The sequence below is a fragment of the Ascidiella aspersa genome, chromosome 4, assembly GCF_963924565.1.
Source record: "Ascidiella aspersa chromosome 4, kaAscAspe10.2, whole genome shotgun sequence".
NCBI lineage: Eukaryota > Metazoa > Chordata > Ascidiacea > Phlebobranchia > Ascidiidae > Ascidiella > Ascidiella aspersa.
Window position 1 is genome coordinate 11616551 of NC_139450.1, and position 16965 is coordinate 11633515.

The 16965-nt window shown below is 36.9% G+C and overlaps 1 protein-coding gene across 1 annotated transcript; it reads right to left on the bottom strand.

The window, feature by feature from the left end:
- Positions 1-7751: 7751 nt before the first annotated feature.
- LOC146147857 (uncharacterized) lies at positions 7752-14125 on the bottom strand. The gene is made up of 4 exons (XM_083387428.1): positions 13984-14125; positions 12837-12965; positions 11737-11829; positions 7752-10173 (listed from the first exon to the last, which is right to left on the bottom strand). The coding sequence occupies exons 1-4, from the start codon at positions 13996-13998 to the stop codon at positions 10081-10083; spliced, it is 330 nt and encodes a 109-aa protein (XP_083243554.1). The 5' UTR covers positions 13999-14125; the 3' UTR covers positions 7752-10080.
- Positions 14126-16965: the final 2840 nt, after the last annotated feature.

The following is a 16965-nucleotide window of genomic DNA, read 5'->3' on the forward strand; positions in this document are numbered from 1 at the left end:
TTATCTCCTACCCTTAGAGCAGTGTTTCTTAACCTTTTTAGCAATCGTACCCCTTTAGCTTTCATGAAATTTTCTCGTACCCCCTGTCTACAATGGCCGACGGAAGTAAATTAAATTGTAATGATAGGTATTAAACTCAGTGTATTTAATATTGTTTTTTTAGTTTGCTTTTCGTACTTGCCTAAATACAAATATGCCTAAATAGTGCATAATTTCACACTGCATGTCGTACCCCCTGCTTTGGTGCTTCGTACCACCAAGGGGTACATGTACCCCTGGTTAAGAACCCCTGCCTTAGAGCGATTTAACAATCATATTACAAATACCGTCTTAACAATCATACTTTGCTGCATATTAATTGCAAAAGTTATCTAAGTCCCCTTTCCTGTCCCACTAGATAATTTAATCTGATATAGCAACCGTCCCATATTATAAAATTGTTTCTCCTGGATTTGTCGCCTCTAGAAACGACACGTAGCAACCCTCGTTCTTCAAGTGCTGGGCAATTCCTGAACTATTCTAAACTATCGAAAGTTTGCGTCAACAATTAAACCAGAAAAGATTCTGTTTCACAGCCAAAAACCGCAGGCAAATTATGTAATTATCCCCAACGACAACCCTGCTCTTGCTTTGTTGCTGTAATTCCCAACCGACTCGATCCATTGAGCGTATACAAAGCCGGGCGATAAATTCTCGCGGCCGCAACAGCAGGCCCCTTCCCGTGCGAGCAACGGTATGGTTACACTCGAGTAGCTGTCGACGAAAGGTTAACTTCTTCGCGCGTGTGACTGTTTGCCTTTTGCTTTGCTTTGTCGACATATCCGGGAAAGCACGGGGGCAATAAGCCGTCGGCCGATTCAACACAAACGCCTCAACAAAAGTACTTTCGCCCCTGCGCACACAACAGCATTTATGGGAACCAACTTGGATTGTGAGTATTGGCTGCTCCTGTAATCGGGGTCACAGTTGGGCTTGTTTTTTCTATGTCTTACAATTACTACGGGATTTCTAAAATAAGTTTGTCACTCTTCTTTCTGTTTCCGCCACAGTATACACAAAATGTTTGTTGTTCTACAAGACAGGTGTCGTGCTAAATAAACGAGATAGGTAACCTTTCATTCAACACAAAATAGTAACTTGCTGACTGTCTAATGTTTGCAAAAGCAATAATAAATAGAGAAAAATTACCTAATTTGATAATATGACTTCCCAAATTTTACCGCTAGAAATTTCTTTTAGAGGATTTTATTATCCTATTGCCACTCAATTTCATTTTCAGTTAGATGTTGTTGTCGCTGGCTATGCTTTCAAATATCGGCGCTCGATATTACTAAACGGTAGCAATTTTTTTTAGTTATTCGTTCAGCATCCTAGCAAATAAAAACCACAATACGTCATCGGTGTCGCGTGATATTTATTCAGTCACATTGAGTCGCATAGAACAGCAAATATTGAAGTGGGAAATTGTGGAAACACACTCAGCTCGGTAAGCTTGACTAACCAATAGCAAAACTTATCCTTAGGTTCATGGCATTTGTTAAAGGGACATACTTGTTAATATGCCTATAAAGTCCTTAATGTCACATGTAGCATATTTTGGCTCGTGGACGGATTCAGGTTCTTCGTTTAGTAGAGCCGTAAAATTTTTAGACATGGTGTCACAAGCTATGTCCAGTTTCGGACGTGCGCAAAGTTGCTACTAAGGCATGTTTAAATAGATTGGATCTATGTGTGGACAAGCGCTAAACAAGTTATATTTTATGTATAAATATAGCCAACATTTTTATTGAGAGTATTTTGCTTTTAATTAAAACAAAATCGTGATAATCGCGACTATATACAGGCCACCCACACTATATAGGGGAGTTGGGATAAATAGAAAGAAGACTCACACATGACATTTTTGCGCTTTAAAGAAATATATACTTTCACTACAACAATTTACGGTTAAGCAAAGTCTTGTGTTACTTTCCTTAACAGATTATTTACATTTTTTATTACTTTATATTTGTTCTTTTTAACTATTTTATAAAATTTTAAATTATCATTAAAAAAATTGTTGTTTTATACATCTGTGGTTCCCATCCACTTTCCACAGTTTTTAGCTTACGAGCGGCACCCAACAGAAAAAGTAATAAACATTGCGGCGCCCACTCTTACTATACCAGGGGCGGATCCAGAACTTTTATTTGGGGTTTATGGAAATCTTGAATAAGACGTCACAAAGACATCCCGTGACGTTATAAAGCAATTAAACCTAAAAAACCTGCTGTTTTTCGAAAGTCAATGGTAATATACGTCCGGAGTTTTGCTTACTGTCCTTGGATCAGCAGTTGCGCCATAACTGCACGGTTATATTACAATAGCGAAGATATGGCGCTGCTGCATGCACGGGTCAGTTTACCATTCTTACAAACAAGCTTTAACTTCTGCTACGATGCATAATTATGTAAGTAATTCGCTATTAAAATATATTCTTGATTATTTCACTCTAATCCTTGAACTTATAGTACCAAAGTTGGAATCTTAAAAAATCCAAAACACCAAACCAACGTGAAGTGTCATCAGCACACACTCCAATCATGAATCACAAAAACCTGTAGCCTCTGTTTTAAGAACAGCTTATACAACAAACAGAGTTAGTAGATGCTGGAATCGCAAAGTATACCGATAAAACACCTGTAATGACTCGTTAACGTCACACGGCAATATTTTAAGATTACCATTTAGGATTGCGATAAAGAGTGACCAAATTGTGCAACGCATCGAATGTGAATACTTAAACCCTCACGACAATAATTCGAATACAAGAAGCATAAAACAAAGGTTCATATGTTTACATAAAGTTAATATACCACATACCTTCGCACGAACGTGATTTTTGACAGTACACTAGCTGCTAAACACGTCTTAGCGTACGTTTTTGGCATTGTACAGATATTTGCTGATGTCAAGGACCAACACCAATGAATGTCTATATATAAACCCTTTTCTTAGTAGTATTACAACAAAATAGAACGACCACGAAAAACATCGCGTTGCGGATACTGAAGAGATTGTTGGCCGGGCTATATGGGAAGTCTGGCGTTAAATTCATTTAGTTGGAGTTGGTTGATCATTTCAGCCTAATCTAAGAAAACGCCATAGACGGTCAACCACTTTTAGCGGAGGGCGAGCTCTGCTCAAACATTTCATTTTTAGTAGTGACTTTAATTGTCCTATGCGGGTATTTAAGGGTCTTATGCAAGTTTTTTTCATGCTGTCGTGCAATCGTTACTTTTTACTACCGTTTTTCGGTACTCAAGTCACAACAACCAGACACAGGCTGTCTTGGGGGCTAAAGGAGTCTAACGTTGTCCACGAGGCCTGCATAGTCGCAGTCCGTTTATGGAGTCGGACTTCTGTCTTACTCGAGTCCCGAGTCCGACATATGCGCTTGCGAAGTTTGGAACCAATATACCGCACACTGTAAACGTGAAGTTGGAATATAATGTTTTCGACCCATATTATGTAGGTGAGTAAGTTGCATAACACTCTTATTAGTAGATTGCTGTATGTCACCTATTTTAATGGTTACGGTCGCTAAAATACAGAGCTATGGAGTTGTACGAGAGACTCGACTGAGTTGGTTAATTTGGCTGGAGTAGGATTTCATTATTTTTGACCGGAGTTGGATTGCGCTGTTTTTAACCAACTCTATAGCCATATTGTCCATTATAAGAATTTGCACCAATCATAATAAATCTAGTAAGCAGGCTTTGTTATTATCAAAGTATCTTCTAAGTCAGGGGTCGGCAACCTTTCGTTCAGTTCGAAATTTTACACTGCGCATGCGCATACCTCGGACTCGGGTAATTTTACCTAGTCTTACTCGAGTCCAAATCCGCAGCCCTGCTATGATCTGACATCTAATTTACATATCTTGGAAGATGCCATTAAATCTAATAGATTCTGTAAAGATACCATAACCCTGCTGGAAAAAAAAAACTGTCACGAATACAATACTTTGCCAGTTATTTTGGAATATATATTTCGAAGCTTTTCAACTGATACCTATATAAGTGTATCAGTTTCGCTTTTAGCATGGTTTCTCAGTCGCACAAAAACACACGTACTTACTTTTATTGTAGACTGCTCTGTTTTAACGCAGTAACCATTACGCCAATTTTAGGGGGTTGTGACGTAATACGAACGGTTAGAAAAATAGTTGTAAATACAACAGGTAACACACTAATTTGTGACACGAACACTGCAGATTGAACTAGAAATATATGCACGCATTTATTGAACGCTATTTATGTAATAATAGAAGAATGCCACTTTTGGCACGCGTGCAAGGGTTTGTCGACCCCTGTTCTAAGTGATGTAAAATTGACTAACAACAAAAACAAATTTATGACAATATATTTTTGCTGAAGGGGAAAAGCAGGCACAGGACAACACAAATAGGGGTGTGATAGAAGGTTTTACAATCACTTCTATGCGCCATAATGTGCTAAAAAACAATTATCGCATAGTGGCGCTATATTACTTTACATTCTAGAAAGCTGATGCCCGCTTGGTGGCGCAGTAGTGCTCGTTAAACTTAAATTTCCGCTTTGTCAGACAAGTCTACTAAACCTTTTGTGTTCTCCGTTCTGTCTACTGGAAGTGAAAGTGAAAACCGTTCGCATTCTGTAAACAAAAATAGTAGTCAACAAATTGTGAATACTACATCAAAGTATAATTTTGGTTATTAATTTTTATTTTTATTAAAAAAAATGTTTCCTATATCGAGGTCTTTACCTATAACATGTGCAATGTGCATATTATGTATCATAAACCTTTTTTATTACAATTAAACGTTTTAAATAGTAAACTGGGAACCCTCGGCAAAGTTCATTTTAGGGATTTCCACTGGATATCAAGCTTATACTCAAAATCCAACATCATTAATCAAAGACCCGCGGTAATTTTTATACTCTTTGAAGCATGTACTGTTCACTTAAGAAATGTTAGAAAGTATGTACGTGTTCTTGAGAACTGAGTAAGTGTGGTTTGTTTGCGACTGATTAATTATGGTTCGTTGGCCGTCATAGCAGCGCACATTTTCTTTGGGTGAAAGCTGTTCATGGCCTAACCAGAATATAAAGTGAAAGTGTTTCAAGTTGTGACGTAGTGGTTTATATCCTCTTTTATGCGATAAAAGTTCCATGTTTCGCGCTTTTAAGTGGGTGACATAGTTTATTTAACGACAGACGTTCTCCATATCTTTCTGTTTCAAAATATTCTAGAAAATTTCGCAAGCCTAACCAAACCTTTTGGCATTCTGCTTACATTTTAGCCTTCGCTTTTACAACTTGGATGCATCACTCATAAAAGTGACTCATACATAAACCGATGGAAATTAAATAGATGAGCAAATGACTAAAAATGCATGCAAGTAAACACGACAATTTGTTTAAATAATCTCTCAGTTTTTACATCTCCTTTCAACTATACATAAGTGTCATCTGTTGACAAATAACGATTGAATTGAGGAAATAGACTCTGGACTTGCGCTTTGACGTAACGCTTTATTGGAAACAGGGTGTGTTTTTTAGGTAAAGGTAAACAAACTGTACAGTCATATTCCAAATAAAAGGTTTATGCAATTAACCAAATAGGTGTGCTCTAGTTGTTTATGGTGGCTCGACATGGACTGATTTCAAGTAAAACTGACAAACTTTGCTCTGTTCATCAATGAAGAGCAGTCTGTATGACATTTTCCAAGCCATTAAGAAATGTTATAGCCTACCAGGTTTTATTCATGTTGTTGTAATACTGACGATAACCGACCTTTTTCGACAGCTGGTGGTGTTACGTCGATACAAATTATTGCTTACCTAACAAAACACTCGCTTGGTCCTATTGTAAAGCAACGTAATACAAGTCTTATCGCTATTTTTCGGCGAACGTTTATGTCGCAATAGTCGTAACTCGTAAGAATGGTCATACAAGTCTGTAGTATACTAACTTGCGCTTAACATGTGGTAAAAACTCGGTGGATCACGAAATCTGGAAATAACTTGCGCCGTGACATAAAGTTCATCAAGTGCTGTGTCGGTGGCGAAATAGTTGTATTAGAAAATTATCAAGTTTCAAAATTTATCCATTATGAAGTGGCTTCCGGAGGAATTCTTTTACTCTTTCCGATCATTGGTACCGTTATTTATTAATTTATGATTTCGTTGCTTTTTATGTGTTTTCACAACTTTTGTAAATTAAAAAGCAAAGAAACTCTGGTCAATACCTTTCATCACCCATTCATCCAGACCGAGCAACCGTTTCCTATATTGGTGGGAAAATTTACGCATAAAACAACAAACCGTAAAATGGCGCTCGTTTATCAGTTGTGGCAGGTTCAAATTCGTTCTGGTTGTTCGACAGCAGTAAATATAGAGCCTGTTAATTAAACATGCCTATTCGTCGTGTTTGTGGACTTTCGTACAATCAGTTTGAAGTGCGCTGCTTAGATTTACGATTGGCGTTACGTCAGGCACGTATGTGGCGACACCGTGAAAGTCGATTAGCTTCGTATTGAAATGAATAAAAACGAACTCTTGGTCGTTTATGATCAGGGGGATATTTCGTCCTAGTTTCGGTTGACTTGCTTGCGAGGTAATTTTTATTTTTAAGCACAATAAGTAACATATATACAAATATTCGGTTTAGTCCAAAGTTTAGGGGTAATTAAATGAGTTTACTTTGAAATGTGTAAATTTAATGTGCTATATACAATGTTTTAAATATCAGCTCTTATATATTTATTACTTGGTATTAATTATTTATTCTATTTGGATTCTCGACATTTTACCTTGCCCTGCGACTGTCTGAGTCATTTTAAAATTACAATTTATACTTTAAGGGTCTCGCAATCTTTGGGACGACCGGTATTTAAGTTAGTGAAAGAAACACTGTTATACATGATAGACTGTTTATAGGCGTTCCGGACACCATTATGTTGGCATTGCAACACTGAACATTTATTTATGGAAGTTTTGTCATGCAACTGCTCTGTTATTCACTTGTCACGCAAACTGTCTCGTGTTCGTTTATTTGGTTTTTAGTCACGTAACTTGTTTGTTCTTGATGCAGTCGATTTGGGATTCGCCTGGTTTAGCTTGTCCTAATGAAAAACGCCCAACTGAAAAACCAAGCCTTTACCACATAGTTTCGGTTAATGATTAAATTGTGACGCACAGCAGGCAGTCGTATCAGCGAAAAGTGTACAAAAGTTGGGTTTGTTGTGTGTGCCATCACTCTTTTCTTGGCTCTGGTATGTTTGCTGTTCGCCGATTCGCGTGACTCGACCCACTGACAAAGTCTGGTACCACGCAGTGCCTGCTTATTGGATTTTTATGTGTGTCGCTACAAAGGGATTTTTATGTGTGTCGCTACAAGGCTATAACGAAAACTCCGCTCGTGATATGTTGCAAGTTGGGATGGACAATCATTCGTATGTTTTTTTATTAGGTAATTTTGTGAACTCTCGAGGACTTTACTCCTAACGGTGGTTTAATGGTACTGTGCTATTATTAGGTAAGGTTTACTGTGTGTATTGCGAAACGCAAGTTTACAGCAATTCGATCACAAATAAGCAAACGCCCTGACAGGAACCAAATTATGGCATTCTACACTTACGCTATTAAACCCCGAAAACAAAGCAAAACTATTTTCACCTTCGTACTCGTGACACATAACGCGTGATTTTTTCAGTAACTTTGTTAATATTATAATAAGGAACGTGCAAAATTAAGTGTCGTTGATTGGTGATGATAAAGTGCGAAAACGAGTAATGGAAAAAATGAAAACTAATCGGCAGATCTACAAAAATTATATGACACCGAACAGAAATAATAAAATAATAAACGTTCAAAGTAGACAAAGAATTATTAGTCCGTGCGACACGCATATTGCCACTTGGATTGGTTGTACGAAAGGGCTTCGGCGTTATGAAAGTAAACACGTAAAAACCGTATAAATTTACAAACTATCATTTTTAGAAAAAAACTCGGCCGCGTTCCACGGATAAACCTAATCATTTCTGTTACGGTGAAGCTGTAATTAAGCAAAACAGTATGGACGGCTACGTGATACACTATATAAGATACAAGCGAGTGAAGAAGCACCACTACTATACTGTGATTAATTTCCAAGTGCAAGAAGGGCTACTTGCGGCATATCGCCAAGCTTTGCGCCAAGCTAAGAAAATATATGAGAACAAATGTGTGGCGACGATATTACATTGTAACGATACGATATGAAAGCGAACGGATATATAAATTATTTTGGCACCAACGATTAGAGAGGGCGGCATAAGTTACTTTGGCTGGCTATAAATTAAAATCAAACGATATTCAATCTACGTTAAGTACAGTGATTGCAAAATTCCGAAAATAGGAAATAAACGAAAAATGGGGCTACCCGCGCACCAACGTGAAAAGATTATAAAATGACAAACGATGGCGAAAAAAAAATCCGAAGCACCAACTAAACACAGACAAGCTTTTTACAAATCAGGAAGTCTTTCAAACTGTTATTGTTTCCTGTGCGATTGCTGTTGTTAGAACTGGTAGAGCAAACCTAAGGTTATGTTTTAACAGGCTGGTGGAAATGTATATATGCATAAAATATACCATTATTCAAAAAGCTAAAAATTAGATCCGGATCCGGGGTTTTTCACCTTGTGTTTGAGATCGCAAACAAACGTCCGGGACTTTTTGTGAGCTCCAAGCGCGCTAGGTCGTCAATTACAAAAAGCAGCTATAAGGCGCCGTACGTGTTAAAGAACCGGTACGGGTTAACGTCCATTGTTCCGTCACAATGGGCGTGTGGAGAATGCGCTCGATACGGTGTTTGACTGTTTGTTTTGTCGAAGAGCGTCGTTAGACAAACGCCACTCGCGTCGGTCGAACAAGGGGTCTCGTCCAAAATTCCAGATCGTAAAGCCACTAATATGTGACTTGCGCATTTTCGTTGTCCGGTTTTACACTTAACAAAAACGCAGTTAAAACTCGACTAAAAATGGCTCGCGTGGCCTAGCAATTTGGCTGGTTAGGTCGTATACAGAAGAGCGTTTAAGTCGACGGCTGTGTCAAGACACTTGTGCACTACAAGCACCATTTACATCCAACGTTTTGTAAACCTAACTGCCGTGGCTAAACATTCCTTTTAGGCAGAAAAAGGGGATGGCACAGCACGCCACAATTACTTCGATTTTTCGTGTTAACCAGTTAAATCGGACAATAACTATATAACGAACAAAGAACATATTTACGTTTGAGCGTATAACAATTTGAAAATTCTTATTTCAGCAAAAAAAAATATATTGCTAGCTGATACAAAAAATCACGCAAAAAGTTTAGAAATTTAAAATACACTTAACAGCAAACTATACAAAAAACATGGAACGAGTTTTGAAATACCAGCAACAACCGTCGTCATAGTACGCAAAAAAGTAGACTAAAAAATTGAAGAACCGTAGCGAAAAATCGACTAAACATTAATCACAATGTAACTCTAAATCACAGTACGCAAATTGGCCTCATGATTGGTTGGTGAAGTGGCTACAAAAACACAACTACAATATGAATTATTATCTAAAAATGCGAAAAATAAAAGCGCGAACAGTAACACGACGCTTCAACTGTGGGAGGGTACAATCCCATCGATTAAATAAATACAGGATTTGCGCGATTCTGAACGGGTAAGAATTCGGATAAGCGCCTCGAAAGTGTGCTGACCGAAACGGCGCAAATACAAAAAATCAATCACACGAGAAAAGGCGACCGAACACGCGGTAACGATGACCTTGAGAGAGGGCAAGGACAGGCCTGGCTTCGCTCGGCCGGGTTTCCAAGGTGAATATAAAGGCTCAAGTGGCTTTTAACACACGCTGAGATTCGGAGATAAGGCACAACAGTTAAGCGAACGCACAATACACAATTCATCACACACACAAGGGGGATAAACCAGTCGGACTGCGTTTGTCCGCGGTCGTCATATGTCGAGTCCGGGCTGTGGAGTGTTCGGCGAACAAGGGACGGCCTTTTGACGTTTTTAAAAGTAGTCGTTACTGCCTCGTTTAGGCGACCCGTAGCTGGCAGAGCTGTTGCGGTTGGGCGAGCCTCCGTAGCCGCTCTGCTTTCTCGTCTGTGTCAAAGTGGCTTTTAAATTAGCATACCGACGCTGACAAGAACTCGGGGGTCTGATATGATATTTACAGTGGCCTTCACTGAACACTGTGGTTATAGCATCCCGCCATTTTTTCCCCGGGTAAAATCAGGTTTGGGCCGATAAATACTAAAATATTGCTACTATTTATATTTTATTATATTATTACCTATTACAGACATATATCGATTTATCGATAATATCGGTTGATATTTCACTCCTACCGATCTATCAGCATCGTTAAATTGGGATTGAAATGCTTGTCTATATTTACGATGAAAATAATATGTAGCGGTTTCTTTAAAATAAACAAATTTCCCAATTTAGGAACTTCTGAATTGGCATTGGCTTTAATGTTAAAGGCTTACTGGTTTAACATAATGTTTGGTTAACTGTGTTGCACATCATGGAAATTTAATGTACAAAAAAGACTTGTATAATTGAATAGGTAAATAAACTGAATGTAATTTGTATCATATGTTATATTTAATAAAGTTATTACTGTATCTCAGGTATATCAAAAATCGTTATCGGCATTGGGTATCCGATAGTACTTTTAGTCAATGTAATACAGACACTTCCCTTTACCCTTTACTTTATTTCACACAATGCTTACTTCGTTATGAGATTGCGACTACGACAAAGTTGTGTACAACAAACCCGTATTTATTTTAAATGTGCCTATTTGGGATAAGTGACTTCTAAACCCACCCGACTCGATCGTGTAACGTGTATCTCGCAATTACTCGCTAAGTAGTCGACTAGTTTTTAAACAAAAAGCAAAATGCCTTTACATAAAATCACGATGTGAAAAGCATTATTTGCGTTCCAACAAATAAACATTTATCACAGAGCATTCGAGGAAATACACTAAAAAATGCAAGCGAGTTGCCTTTAAGGCACTAGCCATGTGCACTGAAAAATTTAAACCTAAAAAATAATCCGATTGGCCCTAATTACCAAAACCAACTGTTCGGGTCTATACTACACCAAATCGAATATATTAAATGAGAGAAACTAATTATGAAATTTTTCTTGATCAACACTGTACGAAGAGTTCCCTTCCGTTAATCTTCGTAAAACGTTTCAGCAAAAAGCATTTTTCATAAAGGGTTGTTGTTTTGTAACGTTGGCAGGTGCCTGCCTAACATTTAGCAGTGTTTTATTGACTTTGGGGGTTTAACGATGGAGAACTATATATTAAAAATAGCGTTGACGATCGCAACTGACAAGTTGGGGTTGAGCAAAGTAGACGTGAAACAGACATGCGATGCAAACGTCAGCGTTGATTTTGTTCATCGGAAATAAAACGAAATTTCTTTTAACGAGTTTGTGCGGCGAGTTTACACTTTTACTAGTGCCTGGAATTCGTTTTACATCGCACTGTGCATTATAAAAAGCAAGAACATGAAACGAATTTTAATTTTATGGATTAGCGTCAAATCTATTGTGCGAGCATTAAACGTGCTTTAAAACCTTGTAAACAAGTTAGGCTATATACGCACTATAGATCCTAAAACACAATACCGGTAAATGAGTTACCTTGTCTATGGAAGCGTAGCCGTAGTTGGAGTTAGTGTAAGCGGAATTGACATGGCCATTTTGCGAACCGATTTCGGATCGCTCGTGTTGACCCTGCAGCAAAAACGGTTTTCTTAAAATATATTTAATACATTAAAGTACATAGTTAAACAAAGACGCGACAAGTGAGGCATATTTTTTTATCCACAATACCTTGTACGTCGTACACTAACTAGAAAGTCGAACTATTATGTACAAGTACAAAGCTTCTTCCCCGCTGCGTTACCTCCAGCATTTTTAAAGCGATAGCCGAACCGAAAAACTCGTGATGTAACATTTACCAAAGAATTCCAGCGTTTAAACGATCTCAAATATTTACCGCCGTCGACCTTTTGTCCCACAGCGAGCAAACATTCGACATCACACAATGCCAATGTATATGGCCAATTTAAAAGTGGTCGGCCTGCTTTTCTCGTCCTGTTATTGGGTCGTATAGCAGTTTAGCGGACAAACCAAGAACGGCGCAGAAGCAACGTGAAAAATGCACAAAATGGTGCACGGCTCTATTTCAGTAAACAAAAATAGCCACCCTGGCAGCAACACTCAGGAATACTGGGGCTATCAGCCAATACGCGATAAAATCATGTTCACATGATGCCGTAAGGCTTGCCGAAATCATTCGGCCAACCAGGATTACATTTATCAACCTATAGGCAGGTTAATTTATCAGAATATAAAATATTTATAAATTCCAACGGTAACGAAAGTTATGGTCCGATTGCATGTTAAACATGACCTTCTCAAGTTTCAGTTTACACTTGATTCGAGAGATGGGGATGCGAACATTTTTTTTTCACAATGTGCGCACATTTTTAAATGAAAACAACTCTAACTCTAAGTCCAACTTTAATTCAAAAATGTGCGCACATTCTGAAAAAGTGCGTGCATTTTTGAAGGCATTGTTTTTTGCACATTTTCGCGTGCACATTTTTTCGCACATTGTGCAAAACAACGTCACGTTCCCTGTTGCAATTTGGGATCGGACCGCCACACTTTTTTGCCAAAATTAACCTGTAGAACGATCGAAACAATCACAAAATACCCGTCATTCCCATACTAACGTTAAACGAGCTGGTCGCCACGCCATTTCCATTCGCCGGTTTCGGCATCGGGTCGGAAAGGTTGCTGTAGATGCTTCTTCCGGGAACCTTGGCTCGCATGATGCCGGGCTGGAAGTCCGTGAACGGGTTCTGATTGAAAAACGGTGATTTAAGGCTTTGGTACAAACAACACCGATAGCATGTTTGTCTTTAGGTTTTGATGCCGTATCAAAGTTGGCTAAAATATTAAAAAGTGTAGCTCTTCTTCTGATCTTAGAAATACGATATTATAATGGATAGATGTTTACAAAACAACAACTCTGCTAAAAAATTGGCAGCAAGTTGTTAGTATCCCCTTTAGTTTTATTTAACAATAATTTTTCACTTTGTGAAAAAAATCGTGGCAAAATACCAAGCGACATTAGAAGTTAGGAAGTATTTTGTTACAAAAACTAAACTACCAAAATATAACATTTCAGAAAAAAAAATTTAATCAGTCGTATAAATGAAAAAACTTATTATTACGGGGTGGAAAAATTAAAATTGAACTAATGTTCACGATTTAATTTATGTTAACACTGGCAAGTTCACGAATTGTTGTCTTTCTTTTAAATCGATAGTATGATTTTCACTTCTTTAAATTTATACAAAAATAGATAAATTGTCGCTGGCTGTATTAACGGTAGTTCACGATTTGCCATCTGACACATTCAAAGTTTCCGAGCGATACCAAAGTTTCGCCGTCTGCCGCGAACTTTGGCCGCGTCACGTTTGACGAGGGCAACCGACATTTTTTGTTTGTCTTTTTGCCGCAAAACCTCAAGTAAATCAATCACTTCAAAAGTGAAAGAAGACGTTGGACAAAAATAATACTCCTGGGTCCTAGCAAATTTGAAATCGTAAGAGTACTACATCGAAGCTAACAATATTCACAAATTGATGCACCGAGTCACGACTATACTGTATTTAGTGTAAAGTGTTATTTAGCGTTGTTATTTTTCGTTAATTTAGCGTTGGTAAAATGGTGTAACCAACCAACAAAATAAAGCAGTTATGTGAGTATTTCTAATTTTTATTAGGAGTGTAATAAATGAATATCTTTGTCGTTTGAATTTCCGAATAGCACACAAAGAACGCTAGCTAAGACAAAACCATGAGTACGACTTACTGTTAAATCGTCCATTGGTTCGGCCTTCGTCGTCAACTCTTTTTTGCTCTTCTTTCGACTGCAGCAGATTGCCACGTTAAGAAGGATTATAATGATCAAGGTACATCCAGATGCAACCACAGTCAATGTGAATAACCATGCTGCATAGACAAAAAATATTTTTTATTGCAGTTAAATTAGTTAACTAAAAATTATCAGGAAAAATCTTGCAGAACATGGTGTTATCAAGTTTATCGCAAGGATAACAGATTAGGCTTAACCAAAAACACAATATAAACATAAAACTTTTGACAATTTGTAATAGAGTTAAAAAATTATAATTTATTCAAAATGACACACAACATTAAACTGTAAACCTTCATATTGTGTTTTCCAAGGTTAAGATTCGTAAAGTGTTATCTCAACAGAAATTAAATAATAAAGCATTATGTAGTTTTCTGGTGTTTATTAGAAAATAATCACAACCTACGTTCATAACAATGCGCCCCTTGAAATCCCCACATACAAGTGCAAGTGGAAGTATCTTTTTCACACCAACCAAATGGATGGTTGCAGTCTTGTTGTTTAGTGCAAGTACCACCACCTATAAAAATAAAAAATAGTTTTGTTTTAAAAAGAAGAAGAATAATACCAATGCTATAGGCAGGTTAAAAAATGCCCCAAATTGTTGAATGGCAACCCTTACTGATAAACTAAACTACGTTCATTTACCGTTTATTAAAAAAAGTTATGGCAGCTGTATATGGACGAATATCTGATCTTTTTTAAATTTTTTTTTTTTAAATTAAATTTTTAGGCATCCTAAAATGTATCTTAAAGAACTTTTTATTAGGAGTTCTATACAACCGTTCTTGGTGTACTGCGGCATAACTAAAAAAATACTTTCGAAATGCTAAGACATTTTCCTGTTTGCGTGCACTAAGATACTGTAAGTGAGGAGAATGAGCAGAAGTGTTTTGAGTATAATACATATTTCAGGGTAAACTTTTTTTATAAATAATAATCTTATGTAACATTTTTTTATATGAGGCCATTAACACTGAAAATGTTGTTAATGTGACCTTAGACTTCTTTCTAAAAATAAGTGTCACGGCGCAACATGGCATACATCATACCCAAATGCTCAAGTGGAAAAAGTGGCAATCTGCATATCTGCAGTGCCACAAAAACCAAAAAAAAAAAAAAAAAATTGAATAATTTTTAATTTGCTGTCATTAACCTTTCTTTTCACAATTGATACCACCATAAGGAGCTTCACAAACACAATAGGCTGTGTCCAATTCCGGCTTCATACATTTTCCATTGTTGTTGCAGTCTGTATCATTCATACATACTGGTTCTAAAGAAAAATAAATTTAGCTAAAAATTAAATTTTTAACATGAAAATGAAAAAAAATAATGTGATTTAAAACACAACCTTCATATAATTATTCCTGTGTGTTGCTAGTAGCAGCACCTATCTAATAGAATGAACTAGTCAATAATGTTTCTAAAATATCATGCATTTAAAAACATCATACGAATATAAAGATACACTGAAAGCAAAGTAAAAACCCAAATGTACTAGAATTCAGCTAATTGGTTATTTTTAGTTTTGTTTTCACAATAACATTGTCTGAACACGTACTGTAGCACGTTGTATCATTGAAGCGCTCATAATCCTCCATACAGGGGCATTCAACATAACCAATATCAGTTGCCAAACAATTTGCATTGTTTGCATCACAGTAACTGACATATTGAGGAGATGAACATAGAAGTGTGTCATCTTTAAAAATCATATTTTAATTTTTTGTTAAAAATCATTTAATCATATATTGCATTTTAATTTCTATCTGCATTTACTTGTTATAGTTTCACACGACGTTTTGTTCATAGTTTTTCCATCAATACTACAGTCTCCCTCACCTGAACAGTCCTGTATAGTCACAAGGTTATTTATATCAATGAAAAGAATTATACAAATGTTAACATTTCATGTGCTGTTGCACGTTATGACTAAAACAACCCATTTAGCATAGTGTGAGTTGTTTGCGGTGCCTTTAGGCTAAAAAGTTTGACAAAATGTGCAAAACATAACATTAAACCAGGGGTGTCCAACTTAAACATGCCGGCGTGCCAATTTTTATCTTATAACTTCTTGCCGTGCCATAGTTTTGTAACCAAACCAATTCTTTTTAATCATAAAAGCGCTTTTTCATCAAAAATAAGAATGTTTATAACTTGAAACACTGTAGTAGCAATGCGCATTACTGCATCAAAGTGTCTGTCGGTGAGCTAACTATTGTAACTTCCCACCGAGCTATATGATTATGTGAATGCTAGCCTCCAAACAGTATAATGTTATAATAAGTCCTAGTTAGTTGTCCTGATTGCCATGTTTGTTTTATATTGTGAACAAACAATGGCAATTGGCTGTATAACAAATTGTATTTTTTTTTTATAAATGGCTAAAAAACAATTTTAGTGTTTTTTTGGGGGCTTGCATGCCATTTTTTATTAAGTCGAGCTATCACGCGTGCCGCTTGTTGGACACCCCTGCATTAAACAGAAACAATTGCACTTTAATAAAATTAAAAGAAATAGTTTTGTGTTCAATGATCTTGTGCCTAACTGGTAATTCAGGAAAAGTTTTAATGGCGCTTTGATGCCCCGTTAGAAATTAAAAGCGTCAAAAAACCCTTTGCACATGTCCGGCGCGTATACAATCATGCAAACAAACACTAGCACTTACACATTTTCCGTAAAATGATTCTCTCACTGTTGCCACAGTGACATTTGCAACATTTTTGTAGTGCAAGATGTAATCCACTATGGTACTTCCAGATGTATTTAATATTTCACATTCAATATAATTTTCACCCTTGTATATCAAGTTTATCTGAAAATCGTTAAAAAATATGTTTATTGTAACACATTACTTTAGGCACAAAAGTTATACATTTTTCAACATACAGTGTTAGCCCATGGTGTTTCATCATA

Excerpts from the sequence above, each read along its gene's own strand:
- LOC146147857 (XM_083387428.1), bottom strand. Across the intron at positions 11,830-12,836 it reads TGGCGACCAGCTCGTTTAAC|GGTCAACACGAGCGATCCGA; the intron begins GTTAGTATGGGA and ends TTTTTGCTGCAG. Across the intron at positions 10,174-11,736 it reads GCTACGCTTCCATAGACAAG|ACGAGAAAGCAGAGCGGCTA; the intron begins GTAACTCATTTA and ends ACTTTGACACAG.